This window comes from Haliaeetus leucocephalus, unplaced genomic scaffold, assembly GCF_000737465.1.
Source record: "Haliaeetus leucocephalus isolate CR32 unplaced genomic scaffold, Haliaeetus_leucocephalus-4.0 Scaffold1, whole genome shotgun sequence".
Lineage (NCBI taxonomy): Eukaryota > Metazoa > Chordata > Aves > Accipitriformes > Accipitridae > Haliaeetus > Haliaeetus leucocephalus.
The window spans coordinates 7,768,675-7,788,852 of record NW_010972437.1 but is presented as its reverse complement, the minus strand read 5'-3'; the positions used below and the strand labels follow the sequence as shown (position 1 = coordinate 7,788,852).

At 41.6% G+C, this 20,178-nt stretch overlaps 1 protein-coding gene across 1 annotated transcript in view; it reads left to right on the top strand.

Annotated features, from left to right (window-relative positions):
• The window catches only part of PPP1R1C (protein phosphatase 1, regulatory (inhibitor) subunit 1C), a 54,645-nt gene that overhangs the window by 21,324 nt on the left and 13,143 nt on the right, over window positions 1-20,178 (top strand). Inside the window, exons 3-4 of the mRNA XM_010565777.1 lie at window positions 1,727-1,764; window positions 3,671-3,731. Of these exons, the coding sequence (XP_010564079.1) occupies window positions 1,727-1,764; window positions 3,671-3,731 (99 nt within the window). The remainder of the gene's footprint in view (window positions 1-1,726; window positions 1,765-3,670; window positions 3,732-20,178) is intronic.

Sequence of the window (20,178 nt, the reverse complement as noted above, 5' to 3'; positions counted from 1 at the left end):
AGTTTAGAGTTTCAGGAAGCAATGGGACATAGCTTACTTTTCATTGTTCTCTGCTGAAAATTCCTGTTTTATTCAAATTTCAGCCTCCAAACTAAATCCAGGATCCTGAACTAAAAAAAAATAAAAAAATCCAGTGTTGAATTATTGAAGTTCATATCTGTTTGATATACAACTAATAAGAAAAAGATTACAAGCACATAAATAATCACCCATTTAGCCAGCTTAACTTCACACCCCAAAGTGCTTTACAAAGACAAATAGACATTGCTATACTTAAATAGGCACTGCTATACTTATTTAAAGGTAGGGAAGTCAAGGAAGAGATTAGTCACCTTACCAAAGTTCATACAAATGTCAATGGCAGGAACTGGCCTCCTGATTGTCCCGTCTAATTCTGTATCTGTGGGACCATGCTTTAGTAATCATCAGCACTGTTTTCAACTACATTTTTTAACCTCAAATATGAATCGTTTGAATGTCTTTCATATAAAGGTAATGGGAAATATATACATTGAAAAAATCCAGTAAGTCAATTAATGTTTGCAAGATGCACAGATACAACAGTAAAGAATACGATAGAAAATGCAATCCATCTGCCTGGACTGGCTCTTCCTCTCACACACAGAACACCACAAGCAGCCAATATCTAGATAATGAGTTAGATATCAAGTGATATTGCCCGGACCTAATTCTTCCCTCAGACATACATTTACAGATCTGCCACACCTCAGCAGAAATTGCACAGTGATATCTGCAAGTGGAAAATTTTAGAAGGGGCGTTGGTACAGTGATAGATTGATGTCTGTTTTTACTGGCATTTTATTTTAGAGCTCCAAACTACTGTGCACCAAAGATCCTACATGATCTTTGTCAAATATTTGGGAAATCATCATCAGAAGATAGACACTTTCTGGCCATTAATCACATCAAGACAACAGTAGAAAAATAATTTAATCTCACGCAAAACCTGGTTAAGTGCAATACTTAGGAAGATCCTTGACCCGCCTCTGCTTCATACAATTTTACTTACTTGTTCAGACAGGTTATCAAAGATGCTTTTTTTTCATTAGAAATCTCTAGTATTGACCATTTCTGCCATGCCTATAGTCCAAAACAAATTAAAGCAACAAAAGTAAGCAGTTCCAGGAAAAAAATCAGTCCAGTAATGTCATGAAACTTTTAAGATGAAAGATTAGTCTTCGTTAAGCTTTGGTTTGCTAATTTTACATATTACTCTTAGGTGCTCTTCAGTACCAGTGTTGTTATATTAACAACTTAGCCGAGGTGAGGTTCTTATTATTATTTGAGTCTAGTAGAGCCCTTCATGAGTTTGCTGCACACCGTTTGGCAACAAAGCCTTTTCTGACCATAGAAGAAAGAGCAGTCCCTGGGCAAAACAGCCACATGTCCTGATGGTCACCGCTGAGCACAGAGCCCTGCTGCAAGCCTGGCCAAAGGACCTGCTGCTAAAGGCACTCCATCACTTGCTGTTAATTCACAGACAAAAAAATGGGAGTTAAGTGCTTTAACCGTAGTGCTAATGTCTAAATGCTAATCAGGGCCTCTGGTTTTCTGAGACACACAAAAGAGAAAGAAAAGCTGTAAATTAGAAGGGTAATTTCTTATTTACAATAGTGCTGTAGGGTTCAGGGCAAAGTCGCAAAGGTTGGCACCGAGGAGCGCTTCTGTACTAACTTTTCTCTTTCCGTATCTTTTCTTCCTCTAGAAAAAGATGAGAAGAGAACAAATATCTCACAGGCAGAGGTAAGTGAAAGCTTTTTTTTTTTTAAAAACATATTTATCATCAAAATAGGTCTGTTGGGAAAAACCCTTTGAAATTCACTGATTCATCCTGGCTAATATATTTATTTACATTATCACGCTATCTTCAGTAACGCAGCCTTTTAAGAACAACCGCTTTCAAACCAGGGCTGTGTAAACTACGTTGTGTCTCAGCTCTGCCGGCTCTTCCTTCTCCCTGTAGCAGGGAAGTGAGAAAGGCAAGTTTCCGCTCTGCCTTGCTGCCATGCCCTGGCAAATAATAGCAAACCCAGCCCAAGGTGACCCTGCCAGGTCACCTCGTCCAGCATCGCTTTGGGTCTGCAGGTCACTGCTGGTCTACAAAAGCATTGCAAACTCCTCTCTCCTCTTCCCATCATTTGCCAAGCCCACAGCAGGCAGCGCATTGATGTTGTTTGCACAAGAGTTAAGTCGGCTCCTCCGATCTCATTTTCTAACCTCCCCTTGCCTAGCTCCTGCAATTCCCTGATCTCTTTCTCCTTCACCCATTGCTCAGAGCAGCAGGCAGTGCTTTAAATAGCAGTAGGAGGTATTGATTGGTTCAAATTTGGACTCAAATACAGACTTATAAAGATTTACTGGGGCGAGGATCAACAACCTATCCCGCAGTGTTTATAAATAGCTTTCTCTTTCAAAAGAAGACAATCTTTAATTTATAAATGTTATCATTCCATCCATTGCGATAAGGTAGGGTAAGGTAATAGGATTGGCCATACTTGTGTGTGAAAGTGGTTTTCTTAAGAGCTGTCTCAAATGTTCCTTGAAGAAATAGATCTGACGAAAATTCACAGACTATATACCAGTCAAAGTACTCAGGGAAAAGGTATTTTTTCCAAATGTTTGGGAAAAATCAACATCATTATGACCAAATAAAACTAGAAATTGATTAGATGAGAAAAAACAAAGCTTGCCTATGCACGGCTGTTTTTTAACTTTTTTCTTAGGAATGTGATAGGGTGCTTATGTCTTCAAAAGCTAGCTATGTGTGTGACCTTATGTAGTTTTATTATCCTTTGTATATGAACGAATTCCAAGTTGGTATGATATGGACACCAATTTAACCGCTTTCATTTTGCAAAAGTTGCTCTGCTTTAGCGCTCGAATATATTCCAGTTAGTTTTTGCTAAATATACATCGGTATAACTATACTACTATTACTCTCTGTGTAATCTTACTACCGTTATTTTGGAATAATTTATTTTTTGTCCGTAGATGTGATTTTGTGGCCATAAAAAGTTTAACCGTGTCTAAATATATGACTTAAATGAGGCCCAGTTAAAGGCTCAGTAGTGGGTTGCTGAAATTATTATTTTTTATTTTAGGAGTAATACAACACATTGAAGTCCGGGGGGGAGGGGGAGGGATCTTCCATTTATTTATGTAAAAAATGATATATTAATAGTTTCAGTACTACCTTACCTATACATCTCAGTCTTCATTACACTGTAATTAATTGGAATATTGGTTAATGTAAAACTTGCAACTATTTTAATAGATGTAAACCTTTATTTGCCTGATGAGAATCATTTACATAGACTGTTAAAAGCACAGGCTGTCTTAATTTTATGCTTAACAATATTTTTTTAGAGCAAAGGGTTCTTTTCAGTAGTATTGGGTCTGTTTTGCCTGGGAGCCATAAACGTTGTCCGTTAAACACGTATTTTGTCTATCTAATCTTAGTTTTCCCTGTGTTCATAAAAGCCCGGGAGCTGGCATCAGATTAATACTTATCATTTTCTTAGAAACTTCTCGGATCGCTGGGTGCACCCTCTGGAAGCAGCTGTGGGGCAAGACCCGGAGCTGCCACGACCAGCAAACTCTCCCCGTGCCCGTCTCTTACTGCCTCTCTCTGTGTTTTGTCCCTCCCCAGTCCCAGAGTGCCTCTCCCAAGCAGAGGAAGCAGAGCGTCTTCACCCCGCCTGCCCTCAAAGGTACTGTGCAGGTACTGGCTCTGCCCCGGCAGGGCGCGCGCCCCTCGCGCCGTGGTGCTGCGTCTTCTCTTCCAGAGGGAACGCTGGGGCCTCAGCGATGGCTCTCTGCCCACGAGCAGCACAGCGGTGCAAGGTTCGGGCTTAGCCATCGCTGGCTCCACATGCTGAACTACCTGGCGTTGACTATCTGCTAATACCCATCATCTATTTATTCTTACCACAGAATCTTCCAGCAGTGGCAATTTTTATTTTTTTTTTTTTAAGTCCTGATACTTTCATTAGTTTGATATAAGCGATGATTCAATGCCAAACTTCGAAGGGAACTCCTTGAATACCTAAGTTTTATCAGTGCTGGTCCCGTACAGCTCTGCGTTTCTTATTTCAACCACTCCCATATACTCTGCCTCCCTTGCCAAGCAGCTGTGAAAAGGAGAATAGCCAAAATTGTGGGCTGGGTGTCTGGTCACAGGAAGCGTGAAGCCTTTCTTGTGAAGATAAGGAGAAATGAGAAATCTTAGTAAATGTTTAAAGGGCTTACGTGCTTTTCAGGAATGAACGTAAAAGCAGCGGGAATATTAGCTGGGATCAGAACAGCTACATTTAGGCCTTGTTTCTCAAATGACTCTGAACAGAGTTTGACTTGATGGTGCTTGCAGTGAAGCAAGATCTATAGTGATTCACCAGCACTTACGACTGACACTTAGTGCAGGATTATTTTCAGCCTGCAGACCAAAGGCTATCCTGCCAGGTGTCTCTTGATAGATAATGAATATCCTCAATTTCCATTCCTTCTGCTTAACACAATTTATTACCTGGCAAAAAAAAGGTAGGATATCTGATATACTATGTGAAATACTGCTGCTGCTGCTGCTAGGTAATTTACCGTATCAGCCAGTTCTGTGTATCTCATTCTGTAGCTTCAGTTCTCTAGTACCTGTCTTAGCAACAGTTAAAACATCACTCAGGTGCCACACAAGACTTACTATCTGTATGTCAAAATGGGCTAAAGTTTGTGTACTGGATATTAGAAATAATCTTATTACAGTCAATTGTAATAATTTGTGGAAGGAAGAAGCTTTGCATGGGTAGCAATGATACCTATTGATCTCAATGCTGTATTATTTTGCTGTACAAGCCTAAACTAAATACTGTGCAAATGAAATGCTCTGTAAAACAGGTCCTTGTATCTCCTCTCAAGGACTGCAGCCTACCCAGTGTTACCTTTAATACCCTGCTGAGACCTGGGAAGTACCTGCCATAGTTTGCTTCTACATCAACTTAATTCCCAGGGAACAGTAGGAAAGTATGTGATTCAAGACAGATCACAACTAACCTGAAATATGTTGTAAACAGAACAAGCAAAGCACAAAATGCCTCTCCTCGATACCTTAACACCCTAAACTACACAGTATTCCCAGGTACACAGGTGGACACCTGGAGGTTGATAACCCTTCCTGTACACACGCTGGATTGCTCTAGATTTACCGTACTGGAACTGCCATAAATACTGTCCTTTTTATTTAAAAGTTACTTAAAGTAGAAAATTCATTATTCCTTCCTCTACATTGTTACAAAACCATGAATGTTATTTTGTTCAAACTAAGAGATTAGGAGGCAAACCCGTAGCAATGTGAAATACACAATGCTATGAAAGCATAACTGAGAAATACAGAGGGTTTGTAATGATTTAAATTATTCTAGTTTTATAGCAGTTGAAGATAGCAATATTCAGCAGTATTTTCAGAATAACAGGCTTCATAATTGCACACTATTCCCACAGCTTTGCACATGTTTATTTCCTGTGGGCTGTTTCTCTCTCAGTATATTCACAATATGGTTGGTATTCAATATACAGTAAAGAATGAGATTCTGGATGCTGAACCTCTCTCCTTTACACCTCCTTTGGCTGCTCTGTATCCTCTGGGGCTGTTATTAATGGAAGGTGGGATAGACTGTAATCCAGTACCTTACGTTCAAAGATGGAGATAATAAATCTCCAAAAAATGGAACTCGTAGTGGAAAAGAGGGACAAACATTTTCATTTGTTAATTTCTCTGCCATTTTAGTAGTTTTTAGCTGCTCTTAACTCAAAGTTCCCAGAAATAAGCCAAGCTCGCAGGTGGGTGTAGAGCCTGGAAGCCGAGACAGCAGCCACGTGCGGAGAGCCGTGGGAGAGACGAGGGGCTGTGGCACGAGTTTTGCTCTGTGCCTGCAGCAGAGAGGTGGCCAAGAGAAACTGTGGCGAGAGTCATGCTTCAGCCTGACTCCAAATCTCCAAGTAGCTCTTGAGATTATTATTTCTTCTTTGAACTGAAAACATTTTTTGCTGCACTTTTTGCAAGTTCCTTGAAATCATTGCAAAACTCTGTGAGAGAAAGGTTGCTGGTTTCATGAATTCATGGCTAAGCAAGAGAGAAAGCAAGAGGAAATGAACTTGTGTGTTGTGATTACAAACAAAATAGGAAATTGTTAACATAGTTAAAAGGAGCAGAAGCAACATCAGACAATAGTGAAGACTAGTTACAGTACGAGGACTATAGTACATGTTACATGGAATATGTAAATACATGAAAATATATGAAATAAATGAAAGTGCAGTACTGATGAGGTTTTACTGTCACGGTAAATATATGGAGAGCAGCTGCTTAGTTAAATGTGGGCATATTTTTCCCCTCCGCCATAGCAGTCACCTAAACTGAAAGACAATGTTATTATCTGTCTAAGATCGCCCCCAAATATTTTGCTTCCATCTTTACAATGGCTTGCTTTAGCTCGAGGCGGGTCTGTAGTTGCTGCAGCAAGCTGTAGCAAACCTGTGTGCCTGCAGAGCCAGTGTCATGTTATGGTGCAACAGGCAGGTTCTTATTAGTATATATTTGTGTGTACTTTGGCTCCTGCTCTTATTTTCCTAATTGAAAATGCACCAGAGTCCCTACAGACAGAGCAAATAGCTGACTCATCTCAGAGCATTGTTCTTTTTACTGGAATACAGTGTGCTGGAAAAATCAATGTGAGAGCTATTGATTTAAGTGGTAATCTGGAGAGTGAATCAGACAGCGAACCAGATAACAGCTCAGTGCAGTGTTCTTGTTAGTATTATATTACCAAACCTAATGGATGTCAAAGAGGTTTTCCATTTTGCTTTCAAAAATATTTCTTTTTCTAACCCTGCTACACTAGTGTTTGTTAATTCCATGCTCTTATGTAGCATGCAATGTTGGTGAAAGTCGGTATCTGAAGATTGCACCAAATTAATCCATCGTATTTTCAGTATGTTGTGATTTACCCCTTGTCACATTGTTTTCTAGGTATAGCAGCACTTGTAACTGAGGATTCATCACTTTTACTTCCCGTGTTTGTGTCACTTTGTTCTTCTCTTACTCTTTGCCTTTTATGTCTGAACTTCAAAGTCTCTTAGCCTTCTATAACCTCCAATGCTCTAATATGCTAATCTTGAATCTCCATCACTTTCTTTTGTTTTAAGCTCTTCTTCTTCATGTGCAGAGGTTGGCTTGAACCTCCCTATGAAAAACAGCATAAAACCAACCAGAGGAAGGTTTCTCAATTTCAAAAGTCACCAGTTTTACATAGGGCAATCTTTCCCAGTCAATTCTCATTGCGTAAAGCCTGTTTCTCCTATTTACTAATCTGCTCCTTGTTCTGTATGACAGAACCAAGAAGAGTCCTTTGGTCCTTTTCCTCTGTATCAAAGTAGATATCTGACTGGTTTAGCACAAATATCCATCCATCCATCCATCCATCCATCCACAAATAGCATCTTTAGAGACATCTTCATTATTCTGGTCAATGGATTGGAGGAGCCTGTAGAAGTCTTGCTGGATTCTAACCCTGTTCCCCTCACACTCACCAGAGAAGTCAAAATGGGACGATAACCCTCCCAGGTAGAGAGAAACCAAGTGGAAGGCAGCTTGGACTGCCAAGGCAGAAGCAGATTGCATTTATCGCAGGTAATGGTGCTTCCTTAGCATCTCATTACCATTAAAATCAAAAGAGCACATTTGAGTCTCAGAGCTACAACTGCAAGTTCCCATCCCAAGGCATACTGGGTACCGAGGCAGGTTTCCTTTTACCTAGATAGTCACATTTTGTTTGGTATCTCAGCTCATCCTTGAAAGGAAACTCAGGCTGAAGTGACGGGAAGCAAGGTTTACAAAGACAAACAGAAGACAGCCTGAGCTGTTCCCAAACCTGCATTGCTCCCTAGAGCTCCCAAGTCTCCACATTACCTACCAGCTATTGCTATTAATACTAGCAGCTATTTAAATACCATCAAGGTCTCTCCCGTGTGAAGGAAGTGCACATTCCTCAGGGATTTGAGGTTTCATTAACAGTGAGTCTACTGGTGTGGGTGTGCTAGAGGTCAGGGAAATAGGAAACCTTCACTCAGCCTAGTTCACCCTGCAGGAGGCTATTTAGATCAGCATCAAGATCCTGCTAATTTCAGCGGGTTTTAAATAAAGTTCTTGCAGCTTTCTGTGTTCACTGGACCACCTTTGCAACTAGCTGCCATCAAATGATAATTAAAGTCTTTCCCCACAGAGGTGAAAGGTACATTTGACTGTTTTTCCTCTCAGCCTTTTGGGAAATACATCCTTTAAATTCCCCTCTTAATGTATTTTTCTTTGCACAGAAACAAAGACTTGTTCTTGAGCTAGGCCCCAGCTACAACATTTGAAATGGGATTAAATCTGAGTTGTTATAAATCTGAGGAACGTTCAAAGACATAATTTTGGTTTGACTCATTAAAACAGCCAGGACTCACTGGCTGTTCCCAAAGTGTTCAGACTCAGGGATTTGATACATGCATAATTCTAGTATTTACAATGATGGTTGATATTAAATGAGCTCTTTCTAGCTTCTGCCATGAATTTCAGATGCTCAGCTTGTTTAGTGCCTGCTTGTTCTTCTCTCCAAAGGAAACAACATGCAGAATAAATGATTAAAATCGTGATGTCCCTCCTGAAATATGTAATTTATTAGAAGCAATTAGTACAGTATGTGGCCCTCATCCAAATTTGTAACCCCTTAGGCCAGCTTGATGGTGTCTGATGCATCTCATTACTTTGTGACTGAAGGTTAACAAGGAACATGGATAGAGTCTGGAGACATAAAGAATTATTGTTAGTGTGATAAGCACTGAGTTTGGAGCCCACGAGAATCGTCACGGAACAAAAATCTCAGGCTAAATTTACTTCAAGTGGCAGAGGAATGAAGTTTGTAAGTCTTAAGCAGTCACTACAGAAACTCGTATCATTTTACAGGCTGCCCTCATATATGGCAAACTCTGTGAAGAGCTTCTAGCATTAACTAAGCACATCAGCATGAGAACAAGAAACATCATTTTATACTAGAAAGAAAAATACTGTGTCTTTATGTGACTTCTGCTTCATACACTGGCTTAAAAATTTCATTTTCAGGAAATTAATATTAGCCACAATATAACAGATCTCACATAGTTTTCTGAACATCAAGCCCAGGTTTGTGAAAATTCACGGATTGATCTGGTGCTCAGTCAGACTTTTCTTATCTGGGTAAGTCACTTTGGCTCAGGGTATTACATTTTCCCAATCTCTCCAAGAACAACCTTTTTTTTTTAACATGATTGTGCTACACATGAGCCATGACGCCAGAGAAGGAGATGGTTTTCAACTATCCTCTCAGGCCTGAATGTGTATTTCAGTCCTTCTTGCTTTTCCAGTGGGCTAATGGGCTCTGATAAATACTGGGTGGATGGCTAGGACTGCTCCACAAAAGCAGGCACCGTCCAGTAGCTGAAGCAATCCCTGAGGATGGGGCCAAGTGCTCCTCTAATCCCTCAGCAGAGCTGCAGTTCTTCTGGAGCAGCATCTTTTCTTTAGCCTGGTGACACCCATTCCTTGATCCATTCCTTTTAGGGAGAAGATCTATCTCAATATGTTGTTTTCTGGGTAACAGAAGGCAAAGCTCTGCCTCATTATTTGTGTGCACTGCTCTTGTTTGTTCATGTGTTGTGAAGTGACAAAGTGCCATCGGTGCATTTAGTTTCATGGGTGGAAGTCCCACAACTGCCCAGACCTCCTGAAGCACTGGGAAAAGAAATTCATGCTGCAGTCTTGTATCACTACACTTTTTCCTTTTGCCTAACCAGGTCACAAAAGACAGATGCAGCTTTGGTTTCAAAACAAATTCTTCGCTTCATTTATATACCGTTCTTACCCACGTCTTAGACTGCACCTCGATGCAACCGCACCACTTAATGTAGTATGTCCTTGAACAAATTTCCTGGCTATCTTTTCCAGAATGCTACCTTCCAGTGCTTGGTCTCTTTTTCTCACTCTCTACCCTCCTCTCTCCTTCCTCAAACTTGTACAGTAGTATGATGACAGTAGCTACAATTTAAAAAAAAATGGAGGTAAATTAATTAGTGAATCACGGAGTTGGTGAATGGGATACATTAGACTGCTGCCACCTCAAGTTCAGTTGGCTGCCACCGTTCTGCTACTGCCCCAAAAGTTGGCAGACTCTGCCATAGTCTGTATTTAATTTCTTACTGTTGGCAGCTTTGAATACGTTTCATTTCACACAGCTGGCGGCTTCTGCTTCAAAATGGCTCTGGCCTTGGCTGCAATAAATACCACAGTACCTTCAGAGAGACTGAGGTGTTCAGTGGAGACTAAGCTTGACATCTGTTCTACAGCAAAACTGGGATGTTTGTTTTATAACTTGTCATCTGCCACTACTACCTGGCATGTGAAAAAGAAAAGATTGCGCCGAGCACTAATATCAGTCCCTAAATTACCACATGTGGTTCAAGGGCCTGATCCAACATGGACCGAAGTCTAGGGGAGTATTTCCACTGACTTCATTTGGTTCAGCGTGAAGTCCACATATCTGATAGCTCTTCCTAATCTTCATGCAATGAATGCTAAACTGGCCTCTTTTTAAGGGTACGACTTTATTTTTATGATGGAAGGGTAATCTTACAAATGTCTGTGAAACAGCATTTATGACTTGAAAATAGTATTATTAAGCATTGTTGCACTAAATATAGAGCGGTGTAAACATCATAGTATTATTAATTGCTTCTAAGCAGTAACAGATGACATTAAAAAGTCAACCTTTTAAGAGATAACAACATAAAATATTATAGAAAGAGAATGTGGGAGACTTAGTACTTATTTTAAAATATAAAGTAGAAAGCCCAGGAAAAGCAACATGTGTTGTTCTGGTTCCTTTATATCACAAGATGTATTTATAGTGAAATTCCAAAGATTTTGGCAGTGTTGTGCTCTGAATTGAAACAGCTTTTGAAGAAAAGATAATGTTTTTGTAGGAGAAGTCGTAAGGTTCTTATGAAGCCAGTCATTTGGCAGGGCATTAAATTTTATTTCCTGGCTTTAGCTGTATGTTCTAGGTTGGAGGTTAACAACAAGCCACATGGCAGACACTGACTCCAGCAACTCCTATTGTAATAAATAATAATCGCCCCTTTGTTTCATCTCAGGGATGTAAAATCCTGAATTTGATCCCAAGCAAGACGATGGAAGGAAGACCTAGATTACATGTCGCTGCTCCTGTTCAGCGTTTGACATCTCCCAGGCTGCTGGGCAGGAGCTGCAGGATTGTGCATACAGTGGGGGCAAGTGTATTTGTCAGGTCCTCACCCCTCCTCAGCTCTGTGCCACGAATCAGCCCCGCTGGGAAGAGCGCACTCCTCCTACAGCACTGCCGGCGGCTCTGGCTTGTGGGGAGACAGTGGAGGAGCTTGCTCAGTTGATATTGGCGTCTCCTGGAGGTAGAGATAGGTACACTGTATAAATATAGAGGTACCTCTCCAAGTAGTATTTTTCTAAAAAGCCTCCATATTATGGGGGCTCATGTCTCGTTGAATTTACCCTTAAATGAAAAGCCTTCCCTGCATTTGTATCTAGCTGTATATTTCTCCAGTTCCTCTATGTCTCTTAATGTCTCTTCTCCACAAAGTCAGATTTCTTTTATAAAAATCTCCACCGCCAAAAGGCAAAGCTGTCAAAAGACAGCATGACAAGCTACAGGCAAGCCCAAGGTTAATAGTGAATTTGTACAACATGAATGGCACCACCATACATCGAGCAGCACCTGATAGAGCAAAATCATCCCACGACCTTACAGCTAAGACTCCATCAACTGTACTGATCCTTATGAGCATGTGTAAGTAGGTGCAGGCTCGCAGCCCGTCAGCAGAGCTCCCACCACCTGCACTCACTTCTCCTGGGATCAGGGCTGGGAGGTTTGAAAAATGCAACGATTTCCTTGAGACCGGCTCCTGCCCACAAGCTGCTCTTCCAGGGGCAGTAGCTTACCATTAGTTATTTTTCGTCCTACCATTAGGTTTCACTCTGACCCAAGTAAATGTCCAAGTAGTATGTTAGCTTTGTGATATCTCTGTCTCTGAACAATGTGGTCCTTATTTCTGTGGTTAGGCTAAGAGAAGCCTTGATTCTGATTCTTAGGAACCATCTGTGTTGGGTTTCTTGTGGTGGGGATGTTGTCTGGGTTGTTTTTACAATTTGATTTTTTTTTTCCTTTTGAAGTGGATGCCTGTTAGTCTGAATATATTGAAAAGCAAAAATTTTCTAAAGGCGGCCATGTGGTTCTCCTCCCCTCCATAATTTCTCCCTTCCTTCACCCCTTGGGATGCAACATTGCCCAGTTTAGCAGGAACACAGAGTTCCCAAAACCATCTACCAGAGCTTTGGCATGGCGACAAGAACATGAACAGCCTGAAGATTTCAACCACATCCTTTCAGGCCCGCAGCTAGGACTGAACACTCGCATGAATTATGTGTGTGAATGTGACCAGAAAAACACAGGAAATACTGCAGCAAGCATATGGATCTGACAAGGGATTCATTATCCTGTGAGCGGCATGGTCCAGAAGGATGTTGTTTAAAAAGCTCTCATCTGGTGTGGCTGCTAATTTTTCTTGAAACAGTGGGAGGATTTTTCAGGTTTTTCAGCGCTCACCCAATCTGTGAACCAATGCTATTGCATGGGTCTTTTATAGCCAGAGGAGATCAGCAGCAGGGTCTGAGCAATCAACAGAGTAACTATTTTTAAGAATACATTTAAAGGAATTGTGGGATCTCATGACTGCTCAGGAGCAAAAAACAAACCTAAAATGTTTTCCATGATTCTCCCAGCTCAGGGTGTACCTTACTGCATATGTTGCACACACAGCAAGAAGTATATGTAAACGTGTGTCTGGTAAACGCTGGAAATGGTGCAGGTTTGTGGGCTACCTACACCCTGCAGTGGCATCTTTCCAGGTGACAGGGGCACAGGACACACCAGGGTTGCGCCTGTACCTGGAGAGCAGCTGGTAAGGCATAGGAAACCCATGCACATCTACCCAGCTTAGCTGGGACTGTGTCCAGTTTGAGACATTAGACTCAAGAAAGGTGAGGCCAGTTAAATGGAGAGCAGTGACAAGTGGAGGCAGTGAAACTCCGCTGAAGAGAGGGGTGAATGACGGTGGGTGGCAGAGCAAGTGGTTGGCTGTATCCCAGAATACCAGAGTAGGCACAGGCTAGCCATCGCCTCCAGAGGCAAAGGGAGGCCACGGGCTTTTCCTTTTCTTTCAGGAATGAGGAGAAATTATGCAAATTCAGCTCTCAGTCTCCTTGCAATTCCCAAGAAAACTGAGTTATTAAAAAAAAAGTCAAGGGGATTTTCGGCATGCAAGCTCCCCCTGGTGACAGGTAGGTGTAGTTCCTTAGCACTGGTTCCGGTGAATTACTAAATGGCGAGAAGAGAGGAGTGGAATTATATTAAAGTCTGACTGCAATTTATAATTTCCAGCTAAAATCTGTAATGTTACTACATTTCACCTGCATGCCAGAGGTTTTCCTCAAATCCCTGGAGTCTTTGGAGCCTGACTTTTCTTCAAACTCACTCTTAGTGAGATCAAAAGAACTACAGAATCTATGACTGATATGAAAGTGTCTAAACCTTTAGAGAAGAGTCTATCTTTTCTGGACTTTGTCTATATTTTTCACAATGAAATAGAGTAAACTGATATTCTTGCTTGTGCTTTCCAGAAAAATTGAGAGCAATTCTTGTTTTCAGGCTCTGACTGAGAATATGAGTGCCAGATAGTGTGCTTCCTTGGTGTAATTACATTCTGGCTGTACTAGATGCTGGCTCTGGGGTATTTTCATGCCTTAGGCAAACCAGAAGAGGCAGGTTTCTTGCAAGCTCAAGTCACTCACTCAATAAAGAGTCACTGAAGATTTTGCCCCTGATGTTTTGCTGCCCATGGCAACTGCAAAGTGAGACTGGTTGTACCTACTGTAATGCAAATAGTTTACAGTGATTGCATTTTATGTTGAATAACTGATTTCTTAACATTGGCTTTTAATTTGCCAGCAATCAAAAATACTGAAATATAAGAATTTGGTGGGGTTTCAGTTGTCAATAAGCTTAATGAGTTAAAATAAAAATATTTGAAATTTAAAATATTATGAAAGACGTCAAAATAAACCTTTCACTGTTTTCATCTTCTCTTTTCTCCTCTCCCCAAAGATCAGTGCAGAGACACTGTCCCAGACCCCTTCTGATGTCTAAGCTAGGACTTTGGTTTTGCTGAATTTGTGTAACAGAGAAGCACCCTGGTTGTGCATAGGCATTGCGTACTAAATTATTTTGTGTTTCTTTTAGGGGTGGGAAAACCCACCTGTATTATTGTGCAAAACACCATAAATTGCTATGTTTTGCTTTGTCTCCCTCGATTCAAGGGATTTGTACCCTTACTCTGTGAAAATTTTTCCTTGCAGCAAAGCAATGCTGTTCGCTGTCTCCCATTGAAGTCTCTGTGGTCGGGCCATTTTGGAGAACCATTCTCCGCTAGATAGATGTTTCTGATTCAGTGTTGGGCAGGAAAGGGTCACTGTTTTCCCAGATGCTGGGGGGGAAGAGTCCCCCTTGGCACTTGTCCCCTGACCAGCAGGTGTGAGTGAGCCCAGCTCAGCCCCTGGCTATCCCTAACAGCGGTACTTCCTCCCCCCCCTTCCTGCTGGCTGCAGCGGCGGGACTTAACAGCTCTTAAGGGTTAAAAGCATCAGCCTGCATCTGGATGGACTTTCCGGCAGGAGCCCCGGCTGCTGGGTAAGCTGCACCTGCTGGTTTGCTCCTGCTTTGCTGCTGGTTCACTGCCTGGTTGCTGCTGAGGCAGCCCAGCTCCCTGGGGCCAAGCTCCCCGTGCCCCCTGTGCCCCCAGCACCCTGCCAGGCTGCCTGCCTGGCCGGTGGACAAGGCCACCTCGCTGCCCAGGCTGGTGTCCCACCTCAGTTTCAGGTTGGTGAGGACCCCACGTAAGCCTGGGGGCTCTGGCAGTTGCTGTGTGCTTGCAGGACCTCATGGTGTTTATTCCCCAGCTTCGAAATCAAATCTCAGCCCCCACAAGCAGCTGTACCAACCTACGGGGAGCTGAGCTATCCCTGCTCCTTCAGAGCAGCCTGGTGTGTCTGAGAAGATTTCAGCACAGGAAAAATATTTGCATAGTCTCAGACTTGATCAGGAAGTTAAGAAGGTAGAAATGATGAGAGACCACGTGGGGTGTTTCAGTTAGGCTGAAGAGCCATAGTTGGGCGCAAGGTCATATTTAAAACCTACAAGCCTGTTATGTGAGAGAAAGCAACAAGACATGCTTTTCTTGTCCTAAGAGTGTATTTTTTAGGAGAACAAGGTAGACAGTCAAGTTGCAAAATGCTCAGCAGTGTAAGGTCCCACTGCTACACCTGCACAAAGGTGTGCTTCTCTCCTGAGGCCAGCTGGCTCCACACAGCTCACATCCATGCTGCAGACACTTTTATGCTCCCAAATCATGGGGGTCATCCAGTTGAAATGATTTCTGACCTGTGCCTAAACCAGGCTGGAATTTTCTGGGCGAGAGCTAGTTGGCACAGACAAACTGGGGACCTGGTAATGGTTGGTCAGTGCAGCCAGAGTAGGTCAATGCCCAGAGCTGCCTCCTGGCACTCTAGTATGTTTTTTAGCTGCAGCCTACAAGACTTGGGTTCTCAGGGGCCAGCATGCATTTCGGAGTTAGGAGCATGGATTCTTTGAAAAAGCCTATGTTGAACACTAGGAACAGTATTGAAAATTAGGGAAATCTATCTGCAATCCACAATGCCTCTTCTACACAGTTACCTTCCAGACTAGAGATGCAATTTGATGTGTAAATACAGTTATGTCTTATGAAGCAGTAATGATAGGCACAATTCCCTTGGCTACACTTCTCTGTGCTAGAAAATGAGGAGCTTGTATGTAATGAGAGGACAAGAGTCAATTGGCACAAGCTGAAATACAGGAAATTCACCTTAAATGTAAGAAAAAACTTTTTTTTTTTTTTTTCTGTGACAGTTGTCAAACAGTGGTACAAGTTGCCTAGAAAGCTTGAAGAGTCTCCATCCCTGGAGATACTCAAAATCTGACTGCATACAGTCCTAGACAACCTGCTCCAGCTGACACTGTGTTGAGCAGGGGTTTGGACTAGACAGTCCCTGGAGGTCCCTTCCAACCTCAGAAATTCCATGATTCAATAGCTGTTTTTCTTACCATTTATGAAATGTTAACTTTTCATAGCACAGTAATGGCAAGCACAGTGAAAACTTCATCCCACAGCTGCCTATATCAGTATTCCACCTTTTGGTCCAATGGATGACATCTTACTTTGTGGCAGTACGTTCCCTATTTTGGTAAGAGCGCTCTCTAAATGTCAGTTTTGCTGGGCGATACTGTGTCTTAGGAAAATGTCTCAGAACCAAAACTTAGGATTAGGGTAGGCTGCAAGCCCCAAACAAGTCAGCTCTTAACATGATAAAAACGTCTCCAGCACCAGGGGGTGTTAATGAAACCAGAAGAGGGACTGGCTCTGACCTTCCAGAACTACTCCAGTGCTCCTAGGCAGTGAAGCTGACTTGATTCATAACCCATCTCTTAGGCTTTGCTTTGGTTAGCATGAAATGCCTGCTGCAGAGGGAGAGGGGAAGGATTCAAGCCATCTTCAGTTTCAGTCTTCTGAAATGGATCCCAGCTGCTTGAGATGATCTCAGCAGCTCACAGGCACTGAGGTGGTAAAAACTGAAGAGGCTCATTCTTCCTGACAGATTCCTGCTTGGATGTAAGGACTACAGCTACAGTATCTGTAATATGAAGAAAATGGTAATTGCCTGCTATTCGTATGCCACCCATGAAGCTACTGCGATGGGGATAATATAATGTAAACACTGACCTATCAATCACTCATTTAATCATTACAATGTTTTTGTAATTTTGAAGGTGTTTATAAAATACTTAAAAGAAGAGTTCATTTCAACGTTTACAATATTACTGATGTCAGGTTATGCTGATGCCAAAATCCTAACTCCTTTGTCATCATAAGAAGGATCACAATGAAGATTGTAATTATATCTCAGTAGGGGATTCATCAGCAAATTAACAGAGAAGCTTATAGATTTCTGACAGAAACCAAACAGACTGGATTAATTAAAAGTGAAAGCCACACAGCACATGGAAGTATGGCAGAGAAACCGCCTTGGAATTTTGGCTCACCAGCAAAGATTTTGCTCCTGTCTTCATTTTAAAAAGTACAACTCACTGGAATGCTTTTTGTCCGCACCCTAGAAATCTCAGGCTGCACAGGGTATTCAGCAAGAGATTTAAATCTGCCATTAACAAATTTTGCACTGTAACTGCTCCAGACCATGGAAAGAAGTAATAGCCACAAATAGAGTAACAAAAATAGAAAACATGGATCCAGAATATAAACTGAACAGAATGCTGAGGGTACCATGCCAGGCCAGAAGCAGCTGTGAAACAGCAAAAGCTGCTCAGTTGTTACATGCAGGACTTCATTCACCCCATCATGTACTCAGGCTTCTGCTTCTCAGTATTACAGCCTCCCCTTCTCTGTCAAGGATTCTCTCCCCTCAGGATGTGGCAGTAAGTTTTTTCTCATCTGTTTAGGTTTCACGACCTCAGAAAAATCCCTATGTCAGCCAAAATACAAAAAAGTAGAGCCACAGCAGAGTTGTCCAGGAAAAAGGGAGCAGCTGGATAATGCTGTCCATTAACCTTGAAGTCAGACAAGAATGCCTAAAGAAAACTGAAATGCAGCTGCTCAGAAATGGCTCATGAAGTTGTGGAGATGAAAATGTTTCGTAAGTTTTTCAGAAAGGTTGTGAATGCAAAACACTTTATTTCTTTTGTGTTTTGAACTTCTATAAAAATTAAATTAATTTTCCTATCGCATGTCTAGATTTTTATGTTTAGCAAACTAGGCAAAACTAAATGTTTTGATACTGCTAATACTAAATGTTTTGGTGAATTTTTTTTCCTTTTTTTCCTTATAAAGGAAATTTTGGAATTTCAGGGTTTTTTCTAATCACAAGCAAAAAAAAATTGTAAGGCTCCAAGGAAGTGCAAATATTCAGCTATTGAAGTCTGCTACTGTCATTTTTATAAATGCTCTGGCCTGAATACATCCTGCTTAAACCAAGTCAGGCATGGAGTTACCCTGGGCTTGTTATAGGCCGCCAAGTGAAGAATCAAGCCCTGGAAGTCTCTTTCTCTGCTGACCGTATAAGGAATCACAGGCAAGTGCATTCAATATTAAAGTACCTAAAGGTAGGTGGCCATCTGTGCTTAGTTACAAACCCAGGCTGCCCTTGGACATCCCACAGGGACAGTTCTTATGTTGCCACAGCAGTGAGCAAGAAACAAGGGAAATAAAGACCTAGGAAGGGCAGGTAAAGCAAGGATGGCTTTGACTATGTTACCTTTTTACAGGGTTTATCATTATTGCAACAAGGAGGAGAATCACATATTTTGTACTTAAAACCAAAACAAAACCTCCCTAATGTTTAACAAATAATTCTGCATTGAGCAAAAACCTTTGCCAGGCAGCATGGCCAAAATTAGTCAGATTGTGGTGGCACTGGCCCCATATAACAACGGATGAGCATTTCCAGTATATATTCTAGCCAATTATATTCATAATTAAAATCTTGGTGAAATCTGATCCCAGGTTCTGTCTACATCTGACCTGTGGCTGGACCTAAATTTAACTGCTGGTCATTGTATGATAATTAAATCATAGCTCTAAAAGACCTGGTACATTCAATCTGGACAGAGTCTTATACGTCTCATGTCTCCTCAAGTCTGCCATGGTATTCTATAATGCAGAAATACCTACGTCCCCTTACTCCTTATACACTACTTTTAAAGCTTACCTTTTATACTTAACAGAATCCTATACATATTTAGGACATAAAAGCATTACTACCTATACAGGTTAGTTAAGTTTTGCAGAGAAACTGTCTCGGCAAAACTTAACTGCCTGAAGGGCTGTGAACTGCAGCTGTATTGCAGTGCAAAGGCTTGCCTGAGCAGTACAAACAGAGCTGATCAAGATGAGGGTCCTAGTCACATGATTAAAGTCTACATCTATAAATGTCCCTGGAATTAAAAAAAACCTTCTTTGCCATCCAGAGACCCAACCACACATAAAATTATAGTGAGGCAAGTATTTGTTTTCACAAAGGGAATGGACCTATTTACTTCTATTTATGTACATTTATTTTTGACATTGTTTGTTTTATTATTTTTTTTTAAAGGGAACTTACAAAATCATCTTATCCACAAAATCCAGTTTGTGGAGGGGCTGGGCTGGGGAGTGAAAAAGTGGTTCTTACTGTTATCAGTTGTTCTGCCACACATGGAGAGATCATTTTGCTGTATAAAATTTCATTCCCTTGCTTTACTAATTGGAGTTGATATCACATGTTTCTTTTGATTTGGGAACAAAGCACTGTAAACAAAGCATAGGTAAAAATGCTACACTTTGTTCTTACTGCTCAGAAGTTTGCAGTTAAGCAGCAGTTTCCTTTTTCACTTTGCTTCTGTCACATGTGCTGCCAGACGAGTAGCGTTCAGTGGGTTTGCCTTGCCCTGGACTGGCTGTCGCAGCCCTCCCCAGCATCTGGGGCACTGCCAGTGCCACACGCTACCTTCATTGCAGGTTTTTCAGCAGAGGCATACTGCTTCATCTGTCCCCACCATAAAGAGATCTCTGCCGGCCAATAGTTTTTTTAAACCCTAATGGAAATTGCCATTTGAATGGAAGCAATTTAATTTGAAGTTAAAACATATGGCATGAAAAAAAAGCCATGCTACTATTGTGTTACAGTGTACTTTTCCACATCGTGACCACCATAACTACCTCCTATCCCAACTAGGTGCAAGTCTCAGTCCACCCAACATCCAAACAGCAAAGACTCCTTCAGTTCAGGTTCTGTAGTACAGCACTTTCCCCAAGAATTAATTGCTGAAGTAAAATCCCTTAGAAATGCTTATGCATTTGCTTTGAAGACTGGTTTGTGCAGCCTTGATAGCAGTTTTGGACAAG